Genomic DNA, 16,479 nt, shown 5'->3' with positions numbered 1-16,479 from the left:
GCTGTACCAACTCAGCCAGCCAAGTGCCCCAAATCACTTTGATTATTTACCAATTTTAAATCTCATATTAGAATATAGGGTGAAGGGGATTAAGTATAGAAGATTTTACTGGAATTATGGCCTTAAGATAGTGAATAGTTATTAAATTCCATTCACCCATAAACATACAGTTTAGACATTTCTCCTTGAGGTGTCTAATTTTTCAATTTTGCTTGAAATTTCATTCCAGAAAATAATAACTAAGACTAGTAGGAAACCAGTGAAGATCTTTAAGGAAAAAATAGCATCAGATTTATGCTTTTGAAGATCCTTCACTGCAGTGAAGGCTCCAGAGCAGATGCTGAAGAACAGTTAGGAAAGTCTTAAGTAGTTCAGATGAATTAAGACAGTAATTTGCATTAGAATCATGGTTATGGAATTAGAAGTAGACTGTTGAGAAAATATTTAGGAGGTAAAACAGATGAGACTTTGTAATGGATCTACTATGTAAGTTGAGGTGTCTAGTTGGTTCCCAGGTTTCTGACTTTTGCAACTGGATGAATGTCAGTAGCATTCTCTCAAATAGAAAATATTGGAGTACATCTGGGTTTGAGCCTCCTTAATCTGGTAAGTTCTGGACAAGCTGAGTTTGAGATACCAAAATGGATGTGTCTGATAGACATCAATATAAGGGACCAGAGCTCAACACAAAGAGGAGTCTGTGCTAGATATGTAAATATGGGAGTCATTAGTTTGTATGGGCTAATTAGTCTGTGTTGGCTAATACTGAATTTGAGGAACGCCAACATTTAATGACCAAGTGAGTGAAGATGAACTGGCCAGAAAGACTGATAGTGACTAGAGAAGTAGAAGGAAAACTAGAAAAAATTGGTGTCACAGAAGCCAATGAGTATTTCAAAAGGAGGAAGTCAGTAGTGCCTAGATGGTACTGTGAAAGGCTACATATGTCCTTCCAAACTCATATGTTTATTTTCTGTACCTATTGATCATATCTGTGGTCTAATTACATATGACTTTGTATCCTAGCTTTTATTGTTTTTACTTAATTATTAATATTTTTCTTGTTTATAATCTTTAGTCCACAGAGTGGATATACACTTCTTTTTAATATGAAATTTATTGTCATATTGGTTTCCATACAACACCCAGTGCTTATCCCAACAGGTGCCCTCCTCAATGCCCATGACCCACTTTCCCCTCCCTCCCACCCCCCATCAACCCTCAATTTATTCTCAGGTTTTAAGAGTCTCTTATGTTTTGGCTCCCTCCCTCTCTAACCTTTTTTTTTTCCCCTTCCTCTCTGCCGTGGTCTTCTGTTAAGTTTCTCAGGATCCACATAAGAGTGAAACCATATGGTATCTGTCTTTCTCTGTATGACTTATTTCACTTAGCATCACACTCTCCAGTTCCATCCATGTTGCTACAAAAGGCCATATTTCATTCTTTCTCATTGCCACGTTGTATTCCATTGTATATATAAAGCACAATTCCATTATCCATTCATCAGTTGATGGACATTTAAGCTCATTCCATAATTTGGCTATTGTTGAAAGTGCTGCTATAAACATTGGGGCACAAGTGCCCCTATGCATCAGCACTCCTGTATCCCTTGGGTAAATACCTAGCAGTGCTATTGCTGAGTCATAGGGTAGATCAGTTTTTAATTTTTTGAGGAACCTCCACACTGTTTTCCAGAGCGGCTCCACCAGTTTGCATTCCCACCACCAGTGCAAGAGGGTTCCCGTTTCTCCACATCCTCGCCAGCATCTGTAGTCTCCTGATTTGTTCATTTCAGTCACTCTGACTGGCATGAGGTGGTATCTGAGTGTGGTTTTGATTTGTATTTTCCTGATGGGGAGCGATGTTGAGCATCTTTTCATGTGCCTGTTGGCCATCCGGATGTCTTCTTTAGAGAAGTGTCTATTCAGGTCTTCTGCCCATTTCTTCACTGGGTTCTTTGTTTTTTGGGTGTGGAATTTGAGTTAATCATTTCCCTATTGCTAAGTAATTAAGATACTTCTACATTTTTGAAGCACCTCATATGCTTTAGAAGGGGTGTATTTTAGGTGTTTTTCTTAGGCTACTATACCAGAAGTAGGATTCCATCAAAGGCTTAGAATATATCTTTGTGGTCTTGACATTTTCTAGCAAAATGACATATTTTTGAAGCAGTGTTCATAGACATCTTTTAAAAGTTTTTTTTAATATTTTTATTTTTGAGAGAGACAGAGCACTAGTGGGGGAGGGGCAGAGAGAGAGAGGGAGGCACAGAATCAGAAGTAGGCTCTAAGCTCTGAGCTGTCAGCACAGAGCCTGATGCAGGGCTTGAACTCACGAACCATGAGATCATGACCTGGGCCAAAGTAGGATGCTTAACCAGCTGAGCCACCCAGATGCCCCATAGACATCTTTTTTAAACATTTGATTATTTTTACAAATTGACTTTATTAATTATTATTATTTATGCAAGTCACACCTGTTAAGAGGAAAGTATTACCCCAATTGCTAAAATTTTATATTTTTAAAAAATATTCTTTCATATATCTTTTTCAATGTAAACCATAAATGACATCATATTACACTTGTTTTTTTGTAATCCGCTTTTATCATCTAAATAAAATAACAGATTCCATTATAATTTTTAGTGGTTACATGTGTATCTTAAAATTACTTAATCTTTTAAAGTCCAGATAATATGTTTGTATAGGTTCATCTCATTTAAAATCTTAGTGTACTGCTGCTGGGTTAAGGGATATATGTATTTAAATTTTCAAATATATATTTCTACATGTGTTGCTTATGGTTTCAAAGTGAGGGTTTTTGTTAGAGAACTCTTTTTCTTTTGAAAAAGGATAATTTTTGGAAAATTGTGGTATTTGATTTCATACATCTAAAATTACTGTGCTTTTGTATCTTCCATCATTTTATCTTTAGCTTTTGCCTGTGATTACAGAGCAGTTACAGTGGATGCCATTTGTGAATGCCAAACTTCATCAGCCTTTTGTAAAATTTATATATTGGTCTCTCAGGCAGCTAGATGCTGGAACACAGGTAATTGATTAATAGTCTATGTTTTTTAATTATTTTTCTTGATCTTGCTCTTTTACAGGTTTTTTGTTCTGTTTACATTTCAGAGCTTTTTGCCTTCTCTGCTTTATTTATTATTTTCTCTTTATCCTTTTATAAATACTGTTTTTCAGTGCCGTAGGTTTTAATCAACATGTAAAATTGTTTTTTGAGTTTCAAAATTATATAATAAGTGTCACTGTTCGGTTATTGTTAAAACCTACTGCCCCCTCCCCACTAAATTTTATAATATTTCATATTTTACTGAAGGTAATAAAAATGTAAGATTTCTTGTGTTTATGCCAATAAGTACGTATTAGCTAAATTAGATAATAATTTTTATAATAGCCTAATCAGAGCAAAAAAATTATTCTAGCATATTATAAAATGAATGCTATATGTTATCTGTTCATATAAGGTTCATTCAACTTAAATTATGTCATGCATATGTAATCATTTGTGCTATGAGCTGTATTAGGTTTGTAAAATTTTATTTCCCTAATTAGTATTGATAAATGCTGTTATAGCTTTCATTTACTTAAAGGAGAAAAGTGAATTTGTGCTTGGGTAGTGTAATCTTGGTCCTATGGAATTATAGAAGCACATAGCTAAATCACTCAGTGTGGTACTTATGATTAAGTAGTATTAATTGAGTCATGTGATTATTATGTAGTATGATGATTAAGATTAAGCAAAAATATCTTTCCTTAGGTGGTATTCCACATATTTTGCCTCTGTGTTACACAAGTAAACACAGGAGCATAAATGCACACATGTGTTTGCACACCCCCCAGCCCCATGGAATATCATTTTTATTAGTCTTAACTACATTTCTCACTAAACAAAGTTATATTATCAGATCTTGTAATGTTGCTATCTTCTTTTTAAAATTTTATTTTGCTGTTTGTATAATGGTTTCTGAATGCTCTCAGCCACAAAAGGCTAGGCTCAGAAATTGAATGAAATCTTACTTTATCTTCCTTCCAAATATTCTTCTCATTTTCCTTCAGATAATTTATAGTTTATTTTTATCTACAAATATATACTCTGCACCCTACTCTGTGTGCTATTCTAGAGAGATACTAGCCTGCATCTATGTTTCTAATGAAAAGTAGCATTCTTGCCACGGTCCTGTTTCTTTATTCAGCATTGATGGATTTCTAATATTTCAGTTTTAACAGTTGTTTGATTGCAAATACTTTTTCATTCTTTTTAATGTTTATTTTTAAGTTTTAAAAATGTTTGTTTATTTTTGAGAGTGAGAGAGACAGAATGTGTGCAGGGAAGGGGCAGAGAGAGAGGGAGACACAGAACTGGAAGTGGGTTCAGGCTCTGAGTTCATGTACTTTTTAAAAATTAAGCTTTTTATTTTGACATAATAGATTCACTCAGTAATAACAACTACTACAGAGAAATCACTTGTGTCCCTAACCCACTTTCCCCCAATGGTAACATCTTGAAAAACTAGTACAATATCACAGCCACAATTGATAGTAGTCAAAATAGTAGGAGTTCTATATCACCATAGAGATTCTTCATGTTGCTTTTTTTATGTATGTGTATGTGTGTGTGTGTGTGTGTGTGTGTATAAATATTTGGATTCACAGTAAAATTGAGCACAGAAATTCCCCATATACTCCCTGACCCCACATATGTACTGCTTACCACACTATCAGCTTCCTGCAACAGAATTTGTTACAAATTGTTACAATTTGTTACACTTGATGAACCTATCTTGGTATGTCCTTCCACTCCAAGTCCATACCTTACATTAGAGTTCACTTTGGTGTTTTACATTCTCTGAGTTTGGACAAAAATATAATGGTATATGACCATCATTTACAGAATAATTTGATACTAAAAATAGTTTTCCCTAAAATTCCTCTGTGCTCTGCCTATTTATACTTCCTTCACCCCTAATTCCTGCAGACCACTAATCCTTTTACTCTTTGCTTTTTACATAATGTCATAGCTTTGCCCTTTATAGAACATCATATAGTTATTCTGTATGTTGCCTTTTCAGATTGGCTTCTTTCACTTAGCAGTATGTATTTAAGATTCCTCCATGTCTTTTCTTGGTTTGATAGCTCATTTCTTTCAGTGCTGAGTAACACTCCGTTGTCTGTATGTACCACGGTTTATCCATTCACCTACTGAAGGATCTCTTGATTGCTTCCAAGTTTTGGCACGTATGAATAATATAAACATCCATGTGCAGGATTTGTGTGACATTAATTTTCAATTCCTTTGGGTAAATACCAAGGAGCACAATTTTTAGATGGATATGGTAAGAGTATGTTTAATTTTTTTGAAAAACTGTAAGCTGCCTTCCAAAGTGGCTATACCATTTTGCATTTTACCAGCAGTGAATGAGAGTTTCTGTTGCTCCACATCCTCATCAACATTTGGTGTTGTCAGTGTTTTGGGTTTTGGCTGTTCTAATTGGTGTAGAGTCAAGTCTCCTTTTAATTTGCAATTCCCTAATGACATACTGTTGGGCATCTTTTCATATGCTGATTTGCCATCTGTATATCTTCTCTGGTGAGGTTTCCAGGTTCTTTTGCCCATTTTTTAAATTGGGTTTTCTTACAATAGCGTTTTTAGAATTCTTTCTAAATTTTGGATAACAGTTCTTTATCAGATGTGTCTTTGCAGATATTTTCTCCTCCCAATCTGTTTCTCATTTCTCATTCTCTTGACAGAGTGGTTTTTAATTTTAATGAAGTCCAATTTCTCAGTTATTTTTTGTGCATCATGCCTTTAGTGTGGTATCTAAAAAGTATTTATTGTATCTAGCATCTTATACACTCATGGAGAATTGACCCCTTTATTATTGTGTAATGCCTTTCTTTCCCTGGTAACTTTCCTTGCTCTGAGGTCTGTTTTGTCTGAAATTAATATAGTTATTCCAGCTAGCTTTTGATTAGTGTTTGCATGCTATATCTGTATTTACTTTCAATCTGTATTTGTCTTTATATTTAAAGTGGGTTTCTTAAAAAATAAAAAATAAAAAAAAATAAAGTGGGTTTCTTGTCGACAGTGTGGGTCTTGTATTTTGATTTAGTCTGATAATCTCTTTAATTGGTATATTTTGACTATTGATATTGAAAGTGATTATTGATATTGTTGGATTAATATCTACCATAGTTGTCACTGTTTTTTATTTATTGACAATTATTCTTTGTTCCTGTTTTGTTCTCTCAGTCTTTTCCTGCCTTTTGTGGTTTTAATTGGACCTTTTATATGCTTCTAACTTTCCCTTCTTTCTTAGCCTTCAATTGTACTTCTTTTTTTACATTTTTTAGTGGTTGCCCTGACTTTGCAATATACACTTAGAACTACTCTAAATCCACTTTCAAATTACACTATACAGCTTTACATGTAGTGTGAGTATCTTATAATACAGTAGACTCACCTTACCTGCGATTTCAGTTACCCATGGTAAACCAAAGTCTGGAAGCAGATGATCCTCCTTCTGAAGTATTGTCAAAGGTCAGTAATAGTCTAATGCTAAGTAGGGTCACAATGTCTATATCATTTACCTCACTTTGTCTCATCCTGTAGACATTTTAGCATCTACAATATTACCATAAGGGTGAGTACAGTACAAATAAGATATTTTGAGGGAGAGAGAGAGGCCACACTCATACAACTTTTATTATGGTATGTTGTTGTAATCTGTTTTATTATTGTTAACCTCTTACTGTGCATAACTTATAAATTAAACTTTATCATAGGTATGTATGTATAGGAAAAGATGCAGTATATAAAAGGTTTGGTACTGTCCATGGTTTCGGATATCCACTGTGGTCTTGGAACACATGTCCCGTGATAAGGGGGGACTACTATAACAAAATACTGCTGATATCTTCCTCCTGTCTCTTATTCCCTTGTATAATTCCTGTCATTCATTTCATTACACATTAACCTACATAAACGTATATATCTATATCTACGTCTATGATACAATGATCAATAATACAATTGTGTATACACACATACACACACAGGCACACATGCACATGCTCACAGACACACAGGCATCCATAATCCAACACATTGTTGCTATTGTTTTCAAAAAACTTATCTGTTAGATCAGTTAATAACAAATAAAAGCACTTATTCCTTCTCTAATGCTCTTTATGTACATCCAGGTTTCTAAGCTATATAATTTTCCTTGTCTCTAAATAACTTTTATTAATATTACTTTCAGTAACAGAATCCCTCAATTTTTGTTGGTGTGAGAAAATATTTTTCCTTTATTTTTGATAGATAATTTCAGAGTATGTAGATAATTTCAGAGTATGGTGGGGTTTTTTCCTCAGCATTTTAAACATTTCATTATATTTTCTTCATGCTTACATGGTTTTTGAGGAGACTTTGGATGTAATTCTTATCTTTGCTTCTCTGTAAATAACTTTTTTTCTCTTTTGGCTTCTATCAAGATTTTTAAAAAAAGCTTTTATTTTCTGAAGTTTGAATATGATATGCCTTAATGCATTTTTGTGTGTGTGGTATTTATTCTCTTAGGTGTTCTCTGAGCTTCCTGGTTTTGTGGGGTTTGTTTCTTGTGTTAATTTGGAGGAAATTCTGTCATTACTGCTCCAAATATATATATATATATATATTTTTTTTTTTTTTTTTGAGTGTGTGTGAGTGAGTGAGGGGCAGAGGAAGAATCCCAGGAAGTGCAGAGAGAGAGGAGACAGAATGCAGAGCCCAGAGCAGGGCTCAAGGTCACCAGAAGCAGGGCTCAAGATCACCCAATGTGGGGCTCAAACTCACAAGTCGTGAGATCATGACCTGAGCCCAAGTGGGATGCTTCACCAGCTGAGCCACCTAGGATCCCCACTTCAAATATTTATTTTATTCCTTTGTCTATTTTCCTTCTGGTATTTTCATTACCCATGTGTTGCACCTTTTGTAATTGTCTCATAATTTTTGGATATTCTGTTCCATTTTTTCCAGTTTGGGTTTTCCTCCTTGTGTTCCAATTTCTGTTGATGTGCCTTCAGACTTAGATATTATTTCTTTGTCTGTGTCTAGTCTACTAATGAGCCCACCAAAAGTATTCTGCATTTACAGTGTTTCTGATCTCTAGTATTTTTGTTTTTTTGGGTTTAATTTATTTATTTTGGGGGGATACAGAGAGAGAGAGGGAGAGAGAGAATTCCAAGGAGGCTCCACACTATCAGCACAGAGCCCAACACTGGGCTCAATCTCAAGAACCGTGAGATCATGACCTGAGCCAAAATCAAGAGTCAGATGCTTAACTGACTGAGCCACCCAGGTGCCCCTCTGTTATTTCTTTTGATTCTTTCTTAGAGTTTCCATCTCTCTGCTCTCTGTTGTCTACTTGTTTCATTAGAGCTCTTAGAATATTAATCATAGTTGTTTTAAATTCTTTGATTATTCCAGCATTTCTACCATATTTGAGTCTGATTCTGAAGTTTGCTCTGTCTTTTCACACTGTGTTTTTTGCCTTTTAGCATGGCTTGTAATTTTTTCTTGTTATCTGGACATGATGTACTATGTAAAAGTGACTGCTGTAAATGAGCCTTCAATACTATGGTAAGATGTGTCGGAAGAGGAAGTGTTCTGTAGTTGTGTAATTCAGTCTCAGTCATTTGGTGAGCTTGTGTCTCGGGGCTATGAACTTCATAAATGCCTCTCAGTTTTTCTCCCCATGAGGTGGGGCAGGATTGCTAGAGTGGGCTGGAGTTTCGTATTTCCTTTCTGCTAGGTCTGTTAGACTCTTATAAAATCTCAGTAGGTTAAGCTCTGGTAAGGTAGTTTCTCTTGAGGACAGATCTTTTTAACAAGGACAAAATTGTGTCATATTTCCAAATGGTTACTTTTTTACCCCCCCTACCTGAAGCATGAGGGGATTTTTCTCCAGTCTTCACTGTGAGAACTGTTAGAGCTCCTCATCTAAAACCAACAAAATCTGAGAACTCCCTTGTGACTGGCCACAGCCAGCATTTTTAACTCTCAGACTTGTTCACATTGGGCCTCCAGCAGTTTTCTTTTCTTTTTCCTTTTTTTAAATATGGCACACTTCATGAATTTGCAGGTCATCCATACTCAGGGGCCATGCTAATCTTTTCTGTATTGTTCCAATTTTAGTATATGTGCTGCCGAAGCAAGCACTCCAGCAATTTTTGGTTATGGTTCATATTTTCCTACCCTGGTACCAGTTCCCACAGAGATTTCAGCTCATGGGTTTCTGCTGCAGTAAGCTGTAATTCTCTGTATTCACCTGTCTGTCTCCAAATTTGGGCTTTGCCCTGTGTTCTCACTTCTGTTGGATCTAAGAAAGTTTAATTTTTCAGTTGTTCAGCTTTTTACTTTTGTTAGGATGGAGTGATAACTTCCAACCCCCTTACCTGCCTAACCAGAAATCAGAAGTTCTCATGTTGCATTTTTATAGCAATACCCACTTTCCTCCTGGTCTACCCCCTCTTTAATGCCTCCAGCCACGAACTTCCATTTCTATGATTTTGTCATTTCACAAATGTTATATGAGTGGAATTATATAGTATGTAACCCCTTAAGATTGACTTTTTTTACTTAGCATAATTTGCTGGAGATCTATTTAAGTTGTGGCATTTCTTTTTATTGATTCCATGATAGGAATATACCACATTTTAACCATTCATTGGTTAAAGGAAACTGGTTTTTAACCATTATAAATGCTGTAAACATTTATGTGGAGGTTTTTGTGTATAAATAGTTTTTACTCCTCTAGGATAAATGTCCAAGAGTGTAGTTGTTATATGGTAGCTCCATGTTTAATTTTTTTAATAAACTGCCAAATTTTAAGAGTGATTTTATTATTTTATGCTCTTACCAGCAATATATGAGTGATCTAGTTTCTCCATGACCTCACCAGCATTTAGTGTTTTTATGATTTTTTTAAGTTTTATTTTTTTATATTTTATTTTATTTGTTTTGTTATTTTATTTTACGTTTTTTTTTAATTTTAGAGAGAGAGGGGCGCCTGGGTGGCGCAGTCGGTTAAGCGTCCGACTTCAGCCAGGTCACGATCTCGCGGTCTGTGAGTTCGAGCCCCGCGTCGGGCTCTGGGCTGATGGCTCAGAGCCTGGAGCCTGTTTCCGATTCTGTGTCTCCCTCTCTCTCTGCCCCTGCCCCGTTCATGCTCTGTCTCTCTCTGTCCCAAAAATAAATATAAAATAAAACGTTGAAAAAAAAATAATTTTAGAGAGAGAGATTGCAAGCAGGGGAGGGGCAGAGAGAGGCAAACAGAAAATCCCAAGCAGGCTCTGCAGGAGCGGTGTGGAGCCTGACAAGGAGCTTGGACCCACCAACTGTGAGATCATGACCTGAGCCAAAACGAAGAGTCAGAAGCTTAACTGACTGAGTCACCCAGGCACCACTATGTTGTTACTATTTTTTATTTTCACCATTCTGGTAGTATTGTTTTCTCATTGGAGTTTTCATTTGCATCTCTCCAGTGGCTAAACGTATCTTCTCATGTGTTTGCTTTCCAAATGTATATCCTCTTCAGTATGTTACTGTCTTTTGCCCATTCTCTAATTGGATTATTTGTCTTCTGTTGTTTTGAGACTTGTTTACATACTTTAGGTACTAGTCCTTTGTTGGATATGTCATTTGGAAATACTATTTTTCTTTTTTTGTAGCTTGTATTTTCATCCAACCAAGGTCTTTTGCAGAGCTTTAAATTTTGATGATTTCCAGTGAACTGGTTTTTCCTTTTGTGGATGTTGTTTTTGGGGTCAAGTGTAAGGATTTTTTGCCTAACCCTAAATTGTGTTCTCCTGGTTTTTTTCTTAAAATTTTCTACGTTTGCATTTTCTACATTTAAGTCCGTGTACAGTTTGAGCTAATTTTGTATGAGGTGTGAGACTTAGATCAAGATTACATTTTTGCCTGTAAATGTCCAGTTGCTCTAGCACCTTTTACTGAAAAGGCTTTCCTTCCTCTGCACCTTTGTCAATTGGGAATAATTATGTGGGCTTCTTTCTTGATTCTCTGTTATGTCCATGTATCTGTATGTCTGTTCCTTCGCCAGTTCCATACTGTTGATTACTATAATTTTAAAATATGTTTTGAGAAAAAAAAAAAAAAAGAGAGAGGGAGAGAGCCAAAACATGAGTCTCTTAAAGACTGACAATAAACTGAGGGTTGATGGGGGGTGGGAGGGAGGGGAAAGTGGGTGTTGGGCATTGAGGAGGGCACCTGTTGGGATGAGCACTGGGTGTTGTATGGAAACCAATTTGGCAATAAATTTCAGGAAAAGAAAAAAATAAAATATGTTTTGAAGTTGAGTAGTTTGATTTTTTTCCCCATTTTCCTGTTTTTCTTTTATTTAATTAAAAAAATTTTTTTTAATGTTTGGTTATTTTTGAGAGAGAGAGAGAGAGAGAGAGAGAGAGTGAGTGAGCATGAGCAGTGGAGGGGCAGAGAGAGAGAGAGGGAGACACAGAATCAGAAGCAGGCTCCAGGCCTCGAGCTGTTAGCACAGAGCCTGATATGGGGCTCAAACTCACAAACTGCGAGATCATGACCTGAGCTGAAATTGGACACTAAATGGACTGAGCCACCCAGGTGCCCCCTCATTTTCCTGTTTTTCAAAAATGTTTATAAATAGATCCTTTGCCTTTACTTATACATTTTAGAATAATCTTCACTATGTACAAAATATCTTGCTGAGGTTTTGATACAAATTGCATTAGCCTGTATACAAATTTAAGAAAAATTGGCGTCTTTACAGTGTTGGGTGTTCCAGTTCAGAAACATGATTTCTCCATTTTTTTAGAAAGTTGATTTCTTTCATCCATGTTATGTAGTTTTAAGCATAGAATTCCTGTCCATTATTTGTTAGATTTTCAGCTGCATATTTAGTGTTTTTGAGTGGTTAAAGTTGGTATTTTTAAAATTTTGTTTTCCCTGTTGTTCATTCTGTATCCTATGACCATAATCTTATTAGTTTTAGGAGTTTTCTTGAAGATTCTTTGGGATTTTGTATATAGTCATGCATCTATGAATAAGAAAGTTTTCTTGTTTTCCTTTTTTGACTATATGCTTTCAATTTTTGTCTTTCATAAGCTACAATATCTAGGACTATGGTGAATATGAATGATAATGGAAGTCATTGGCTTGTTCTTGATCTTAGGGGAAAATAGTCCTTTCGCTATTAATATTAGCTGTAGTTTTATAGATGCTTTTTGTCAAGTTTAGTTCCCCTCTATTACTATTTTTCTGAGTTTTTATAATCATGAATGAGTGTTAAAATGTTTTTTAAATGGATTTTTGTATTTACTGATAGGATCATGTGATTTTTTTCTTTAACCTGATAATGTGGCTTTCAAATGGCTTTCAAATACTGAGCTAGTCATGTGTTCCTAAAATAAACCCCACTTGGCCATGTTGTATAGTTCTTTTTATATTTGCTGAATTTTGTTTCCTGATATTTTGTTAAAGAGTTTCCTATCTATATTCATTAGGGGTATTGATTTACAGTTTTCTTTTATACTGTCTTTGTCTGGTTTTGTATCAGGGTCATAAATGTTCATAAAATTTATTGGGAATTGTACCATCCTCTTACTTTTCTAAAAGAAATTAGATAGAATTAGTGTTCATTTTTATTCAGACATCTGGTAGAATTCTTCTATGAAACTCAGCCTGAATATGTCTTTTTTTGGGAGATTCAAGTTCCTTAATAGTTATAAGGATATTCTAATAGGTGATTCATATAAGTGATTTATAGAAGTGTGTGCTTTTCAAGGAATTGAATGACCCATTTTGTCTAAGCTGTTAAATATACATGTGTAAAATTTTTCGTAATATTCTCTTATCCTTTTGATGTTCTCAGTGTTAGTAGTGATGCCCTCTCTTTCGTTCCTGGTATTGATACTGTGTCACTTTTTTTTTGGCTTTCTTGACAGAAATTTGTTTGTTTTATTGATTTTTTTTTCCCCAAAGGATTATCTCTTTGTTTCATAGTTTTCATTTTTATCTCATCTTTATTATCTCCTATCTTCTGTTTGCTTTGGATTTATTTTGTTCTTTTGTAGGTTACTGAGGTAAAAACTCAGATTATTGATTTGGGACTTCCTTTTTTTCTAACATAGTGATATTTTTAGTCCTGTTTTTCTTTCAGCACTGTTTTAACTATATCCCACAAATTTTGATATGTTCCATTTTCATTTGCTTTCAATTTAATGTATTTTTAAAAGTTCCCTTCAAACATTCTCTTGACCCATGATTTATTTAGAAGTTTGTCATAGATCTCGCTTTTACCTTTCTGTTTTTTTGGGTTTGGTTGTATTGTTGATGTTGTTTGGCTGAAGATATGTAGTCTGCTGTTGTTGTGTGGAGTGTTCTATAAATGTGGATTTGATTCTACTGGTTGATGGTATTTTAGAATTACTTTAGGTCCTTGTTAATATTCTGTCCAGTTGTATCAAGTGTTCAGTGAAGTCTTCAGCTATAGTTGTGAATTTATATATTTGTCCTATTTGGTATTATCATTTTTTTGCCTCATATATTTTGCAACTCTGTTGCTTTGCACATATAAATTTAAGCTTGTTCTGTCTTTTTAGTGGATTGACTCTTTTTTCGTTATGTAATGTCTCTCTCTGTACCTGGTAATTAACCTTGCTCTGAGATCTATTTTCTGATATTAATATGACCAACCACTCTGCTTTCTTTAGATTTATAATGTCCTTTTCTATTTTTTAATTTTGACCTACTTGTAATGTTATATTTGAAATGAGTTTTTTATAGATAGCATATAGCTAGATTTTCTTTTTACTCAACTTTATCAAGTTCTGTGTTCTAATTGGTATATTTAGGCCATTTATATTTAATCTAGTTATTGATATGTTAGGGTTTAAGTTTGTTGACTTTATTTTGTGTTTACTGTTTGTTTTCATTTCTCTTTTTCATTTCTCTGGGTTTTTCCCCCTGCTTTCCTATGGGTTACTAAACATTTTTTAAAACTCCATTTTGGTTCATTTATAGAATTTTGAGTATTTCTCTTTTTATAGCTTTTTTATTAGTTTTTCTAAGTAGCACATTGTATATAAATAATTTACCATGGTCTACTGGTGTTTTCATTTTGTCAGTTTGACTAAAATAGAGAAACCTTGCCTTTTCATCCCTTAATTAACCCCCTCTATAATACTACTGTGCTAATATTTCTTCTACATACATTTAGAATCACATTAGACAGTGTTACTATTTTTGCTTCTACTGTCAAACATAAAAATCAGAATTTGCCCATATTTTTTGCTTACTGTGTTCTTTCTTCTTTCCAGATATTATAGGGTTCCTTTTATTATTTCATTTCACCATTGAGAACTTCTTTCAGGCAGTCTTTTAGAAGAGGTCTGCTATTAACAAATTGTTTTAGTTTTACTTCATCTTAGAATGTCCTAGTTTCCTCTTCATTCCTGAAGGATATTTTCACTGGGCATGGGGTTTTGAGATGATAGTTATTTTCTTATAATACTTGAAAAATGTTGTGCTGATTTCTTTTAGCCAATTTTCATGGCTTTACAATAAGAAATCCACTGTTACTTGAATTGTTTTCTTCATATATGTTAATTTCTCTGTTACTGCTCTCAATTTTTTCTTTTTCTTTAGTTTTCACAAATTGGCTATGATGTATCTTGGATTTGATTAATTTGGCTTGATTACTTTGGATTTATCCTTTCTGGGGTTTGGTCACCTTCTTCAATGTCTAGATTTTTTTTTGCCCCTAAATGTGGGAAGTTTTCAGCCATTATTTCTTCAAATATTTTTTCAGTCCCCCCTGATTTTTTTTTTCTTTTCAGGATTCTGATTGACATGATGGTTAAATATTTTGTTTTAGTTCCTCAGTTCCTTGAATTTCTGTTTATTTTTCCCTCCAGTTTTTTTTTTTTTTTTTTATGTTGTTCAGATTGGGTAAATTCAGTTGTTTTATTTTCCAGTTAACCAATTATTTCCTTGTGTTCTCCATTCAGCTGTTTAACCTATTGGTTTTTTATTTTGGTTAATGTATTTTCAGTTATAAAATTTCCATTTGGTTCTTTATATTTTCTCTGGTAAGGATTTCTATTTCTTTGATAAGTTTTCTATTTTTCTTTTTTTTAAATGCATAATTACTAATTTTATCACAGCTGCTTTAAAATGTCAGATAATTTAAAAAAAATTTTTAATGTTTATTTTTTTGAGAGAGAGACTGAGCACGAGCAGGGTAGGGGTAGAGAGAGGGAGACACAAAATCTGAAGCAGGCTCCAAGGTTTGAGCTGTTAGCATAGAGCCCAACTCTGGGTTTGAACTCATGAACCATGAGATCATGACCTGAGCCGAAGTTGGACATTTAACCAACTGAGCCACCCAACTGCCCCTGTTTGTCATATAATTCTAACATCTTTGTGCTATTGGTATTGCCAATTACTGATTTTCATTCCGTTTAAGATCTTCCTGGTTCTTCGTGTAATTAGTGATTTTTTTATTGAAAACTGGACATTTTGGTATTATAAAACTTTGGATCTCTGTTTATCTGGCTTTGACACTGCTCCTGCAGAGAGGAAATACAGGGTGGCTCTTCTTTATTGCCAACTTAAGTAGGAGTTCTGATTCCCCATTAGGCCTTCACTGAGATACCTCCCTAACTGGGAGGGATGGGAGTGCCTCATTACTACCCCTCACATGGCCTTCCTGGACACTTTGTTATTGCCTGGTTTTAGGCTTTCCTGGAAAGTGTAGGCTGTCCTTGAAATTTTGTTCATCTAAATGGATATTGGACCACAGATTTTTCTGTGGTGTTTGGCTGAATTGTGGTTTTGTCTAAAACTTTCTTGTCTTGCAAAGCTGCTCTTTTCTTAGCCCTTTGGCTAGAGAGAGCAGGCTTATGTTGGGGCTTTTTTGTCTGCAGTTTCCAGGTTGCCAGCTCTTTCAGCTGCAAGTCTGGGAAATATGAGGCATCAAGAAACTTCTAGAATTTCTAATATTTTCATCTATTTTTATACCAAGGTTTTAAAACTATATGTATTATCTTTTCCTAATGATATTAAAAGCTTATTTAAAATTGTTTTTCATTTGACTGCAATTGACACACAGTCTTATATTAGTTTTGGGTATACAACATAGTGATTCAACTTTTATATACGTTATTCTATGCTCTACAACAAATATTAGCTACCTACTGTTACCGTATAACACTATTACAGTATCCTTGACTATATTCCAGTGCTGTGCTTTTTATTCCTAGAACTTATTCCTTCCATAACTGGAAGTTTATATCTCCCACTTCCTTTACCCATTTTGTCCTTCCCTCCAGCAACCATCAATTTGTTCTCTGTATTTGAAGGTTGATTCTTTTTGTTTGTTTGTTTTTGATTCTACATTATGAATGAAATCAGATGGTATTTGTGTTT

The 16,479-nt window shown here is 34.5% G+C and overlaps 1 protein-coding gene and 1 non-coding gene across 12 annotated transcripts in view; one reads left to right on the top strand and one right to left on the bottom strand.

Moving 5' to 3' along the window:
• CCDC138 (coiled-coil domain containing 138) overlaps positions 1–16,479 on the top strand; it is a 148,278-nt gene that overhangs the window by 55,305 nt on the left and 76,494 nt on the right. For 10 of the 11 annotated variants that reach the window (XM_045053975.1, XM_045053979.1, XM_045053977.1 and 7 more), the window contains one exon: positions 2,935–3,051. The exons of the other annotated variant lie outside the window; for it this stretch is intronic. In XM_045053975.1, the coding sequence (XP_044909910.1) occupies positions 2,935–3,051 (117 nt within the window). The remainder of the gene's footprint in view (positions 1–2,934; positions 3,052–16,479) is intronic. 11 annotated transcript variants of the gene reach the window in all.
• LOC111560014 lies at positions 9,110–9,216 on the bottom strand. The gene has a single exon (XR_002741457.2). It is a non-coding gene; the product is annotated as a U6 spliceosomal RNA (small nuclear RNA).

This window comes from Felis catus, chromosome A3, assembly GCF_018350175.1.
Source record: "Felis catus isolate Fca126 chromosome A3, F.catus_Fca126_mat1.0, whole genome shotgun sequence".
NCBI classification, from domain to species: domain Eukaryota; kingdom Metazoa; phylum Chordata; class Mammalia; order Carnivora; family Felidae; genus Felis; species Felis catus.
The sequence above is the reverse complement of the archived record's forward strand: the minus strand, read 5'-3'. Positions and strand labels throughout refer to the sequence as shown.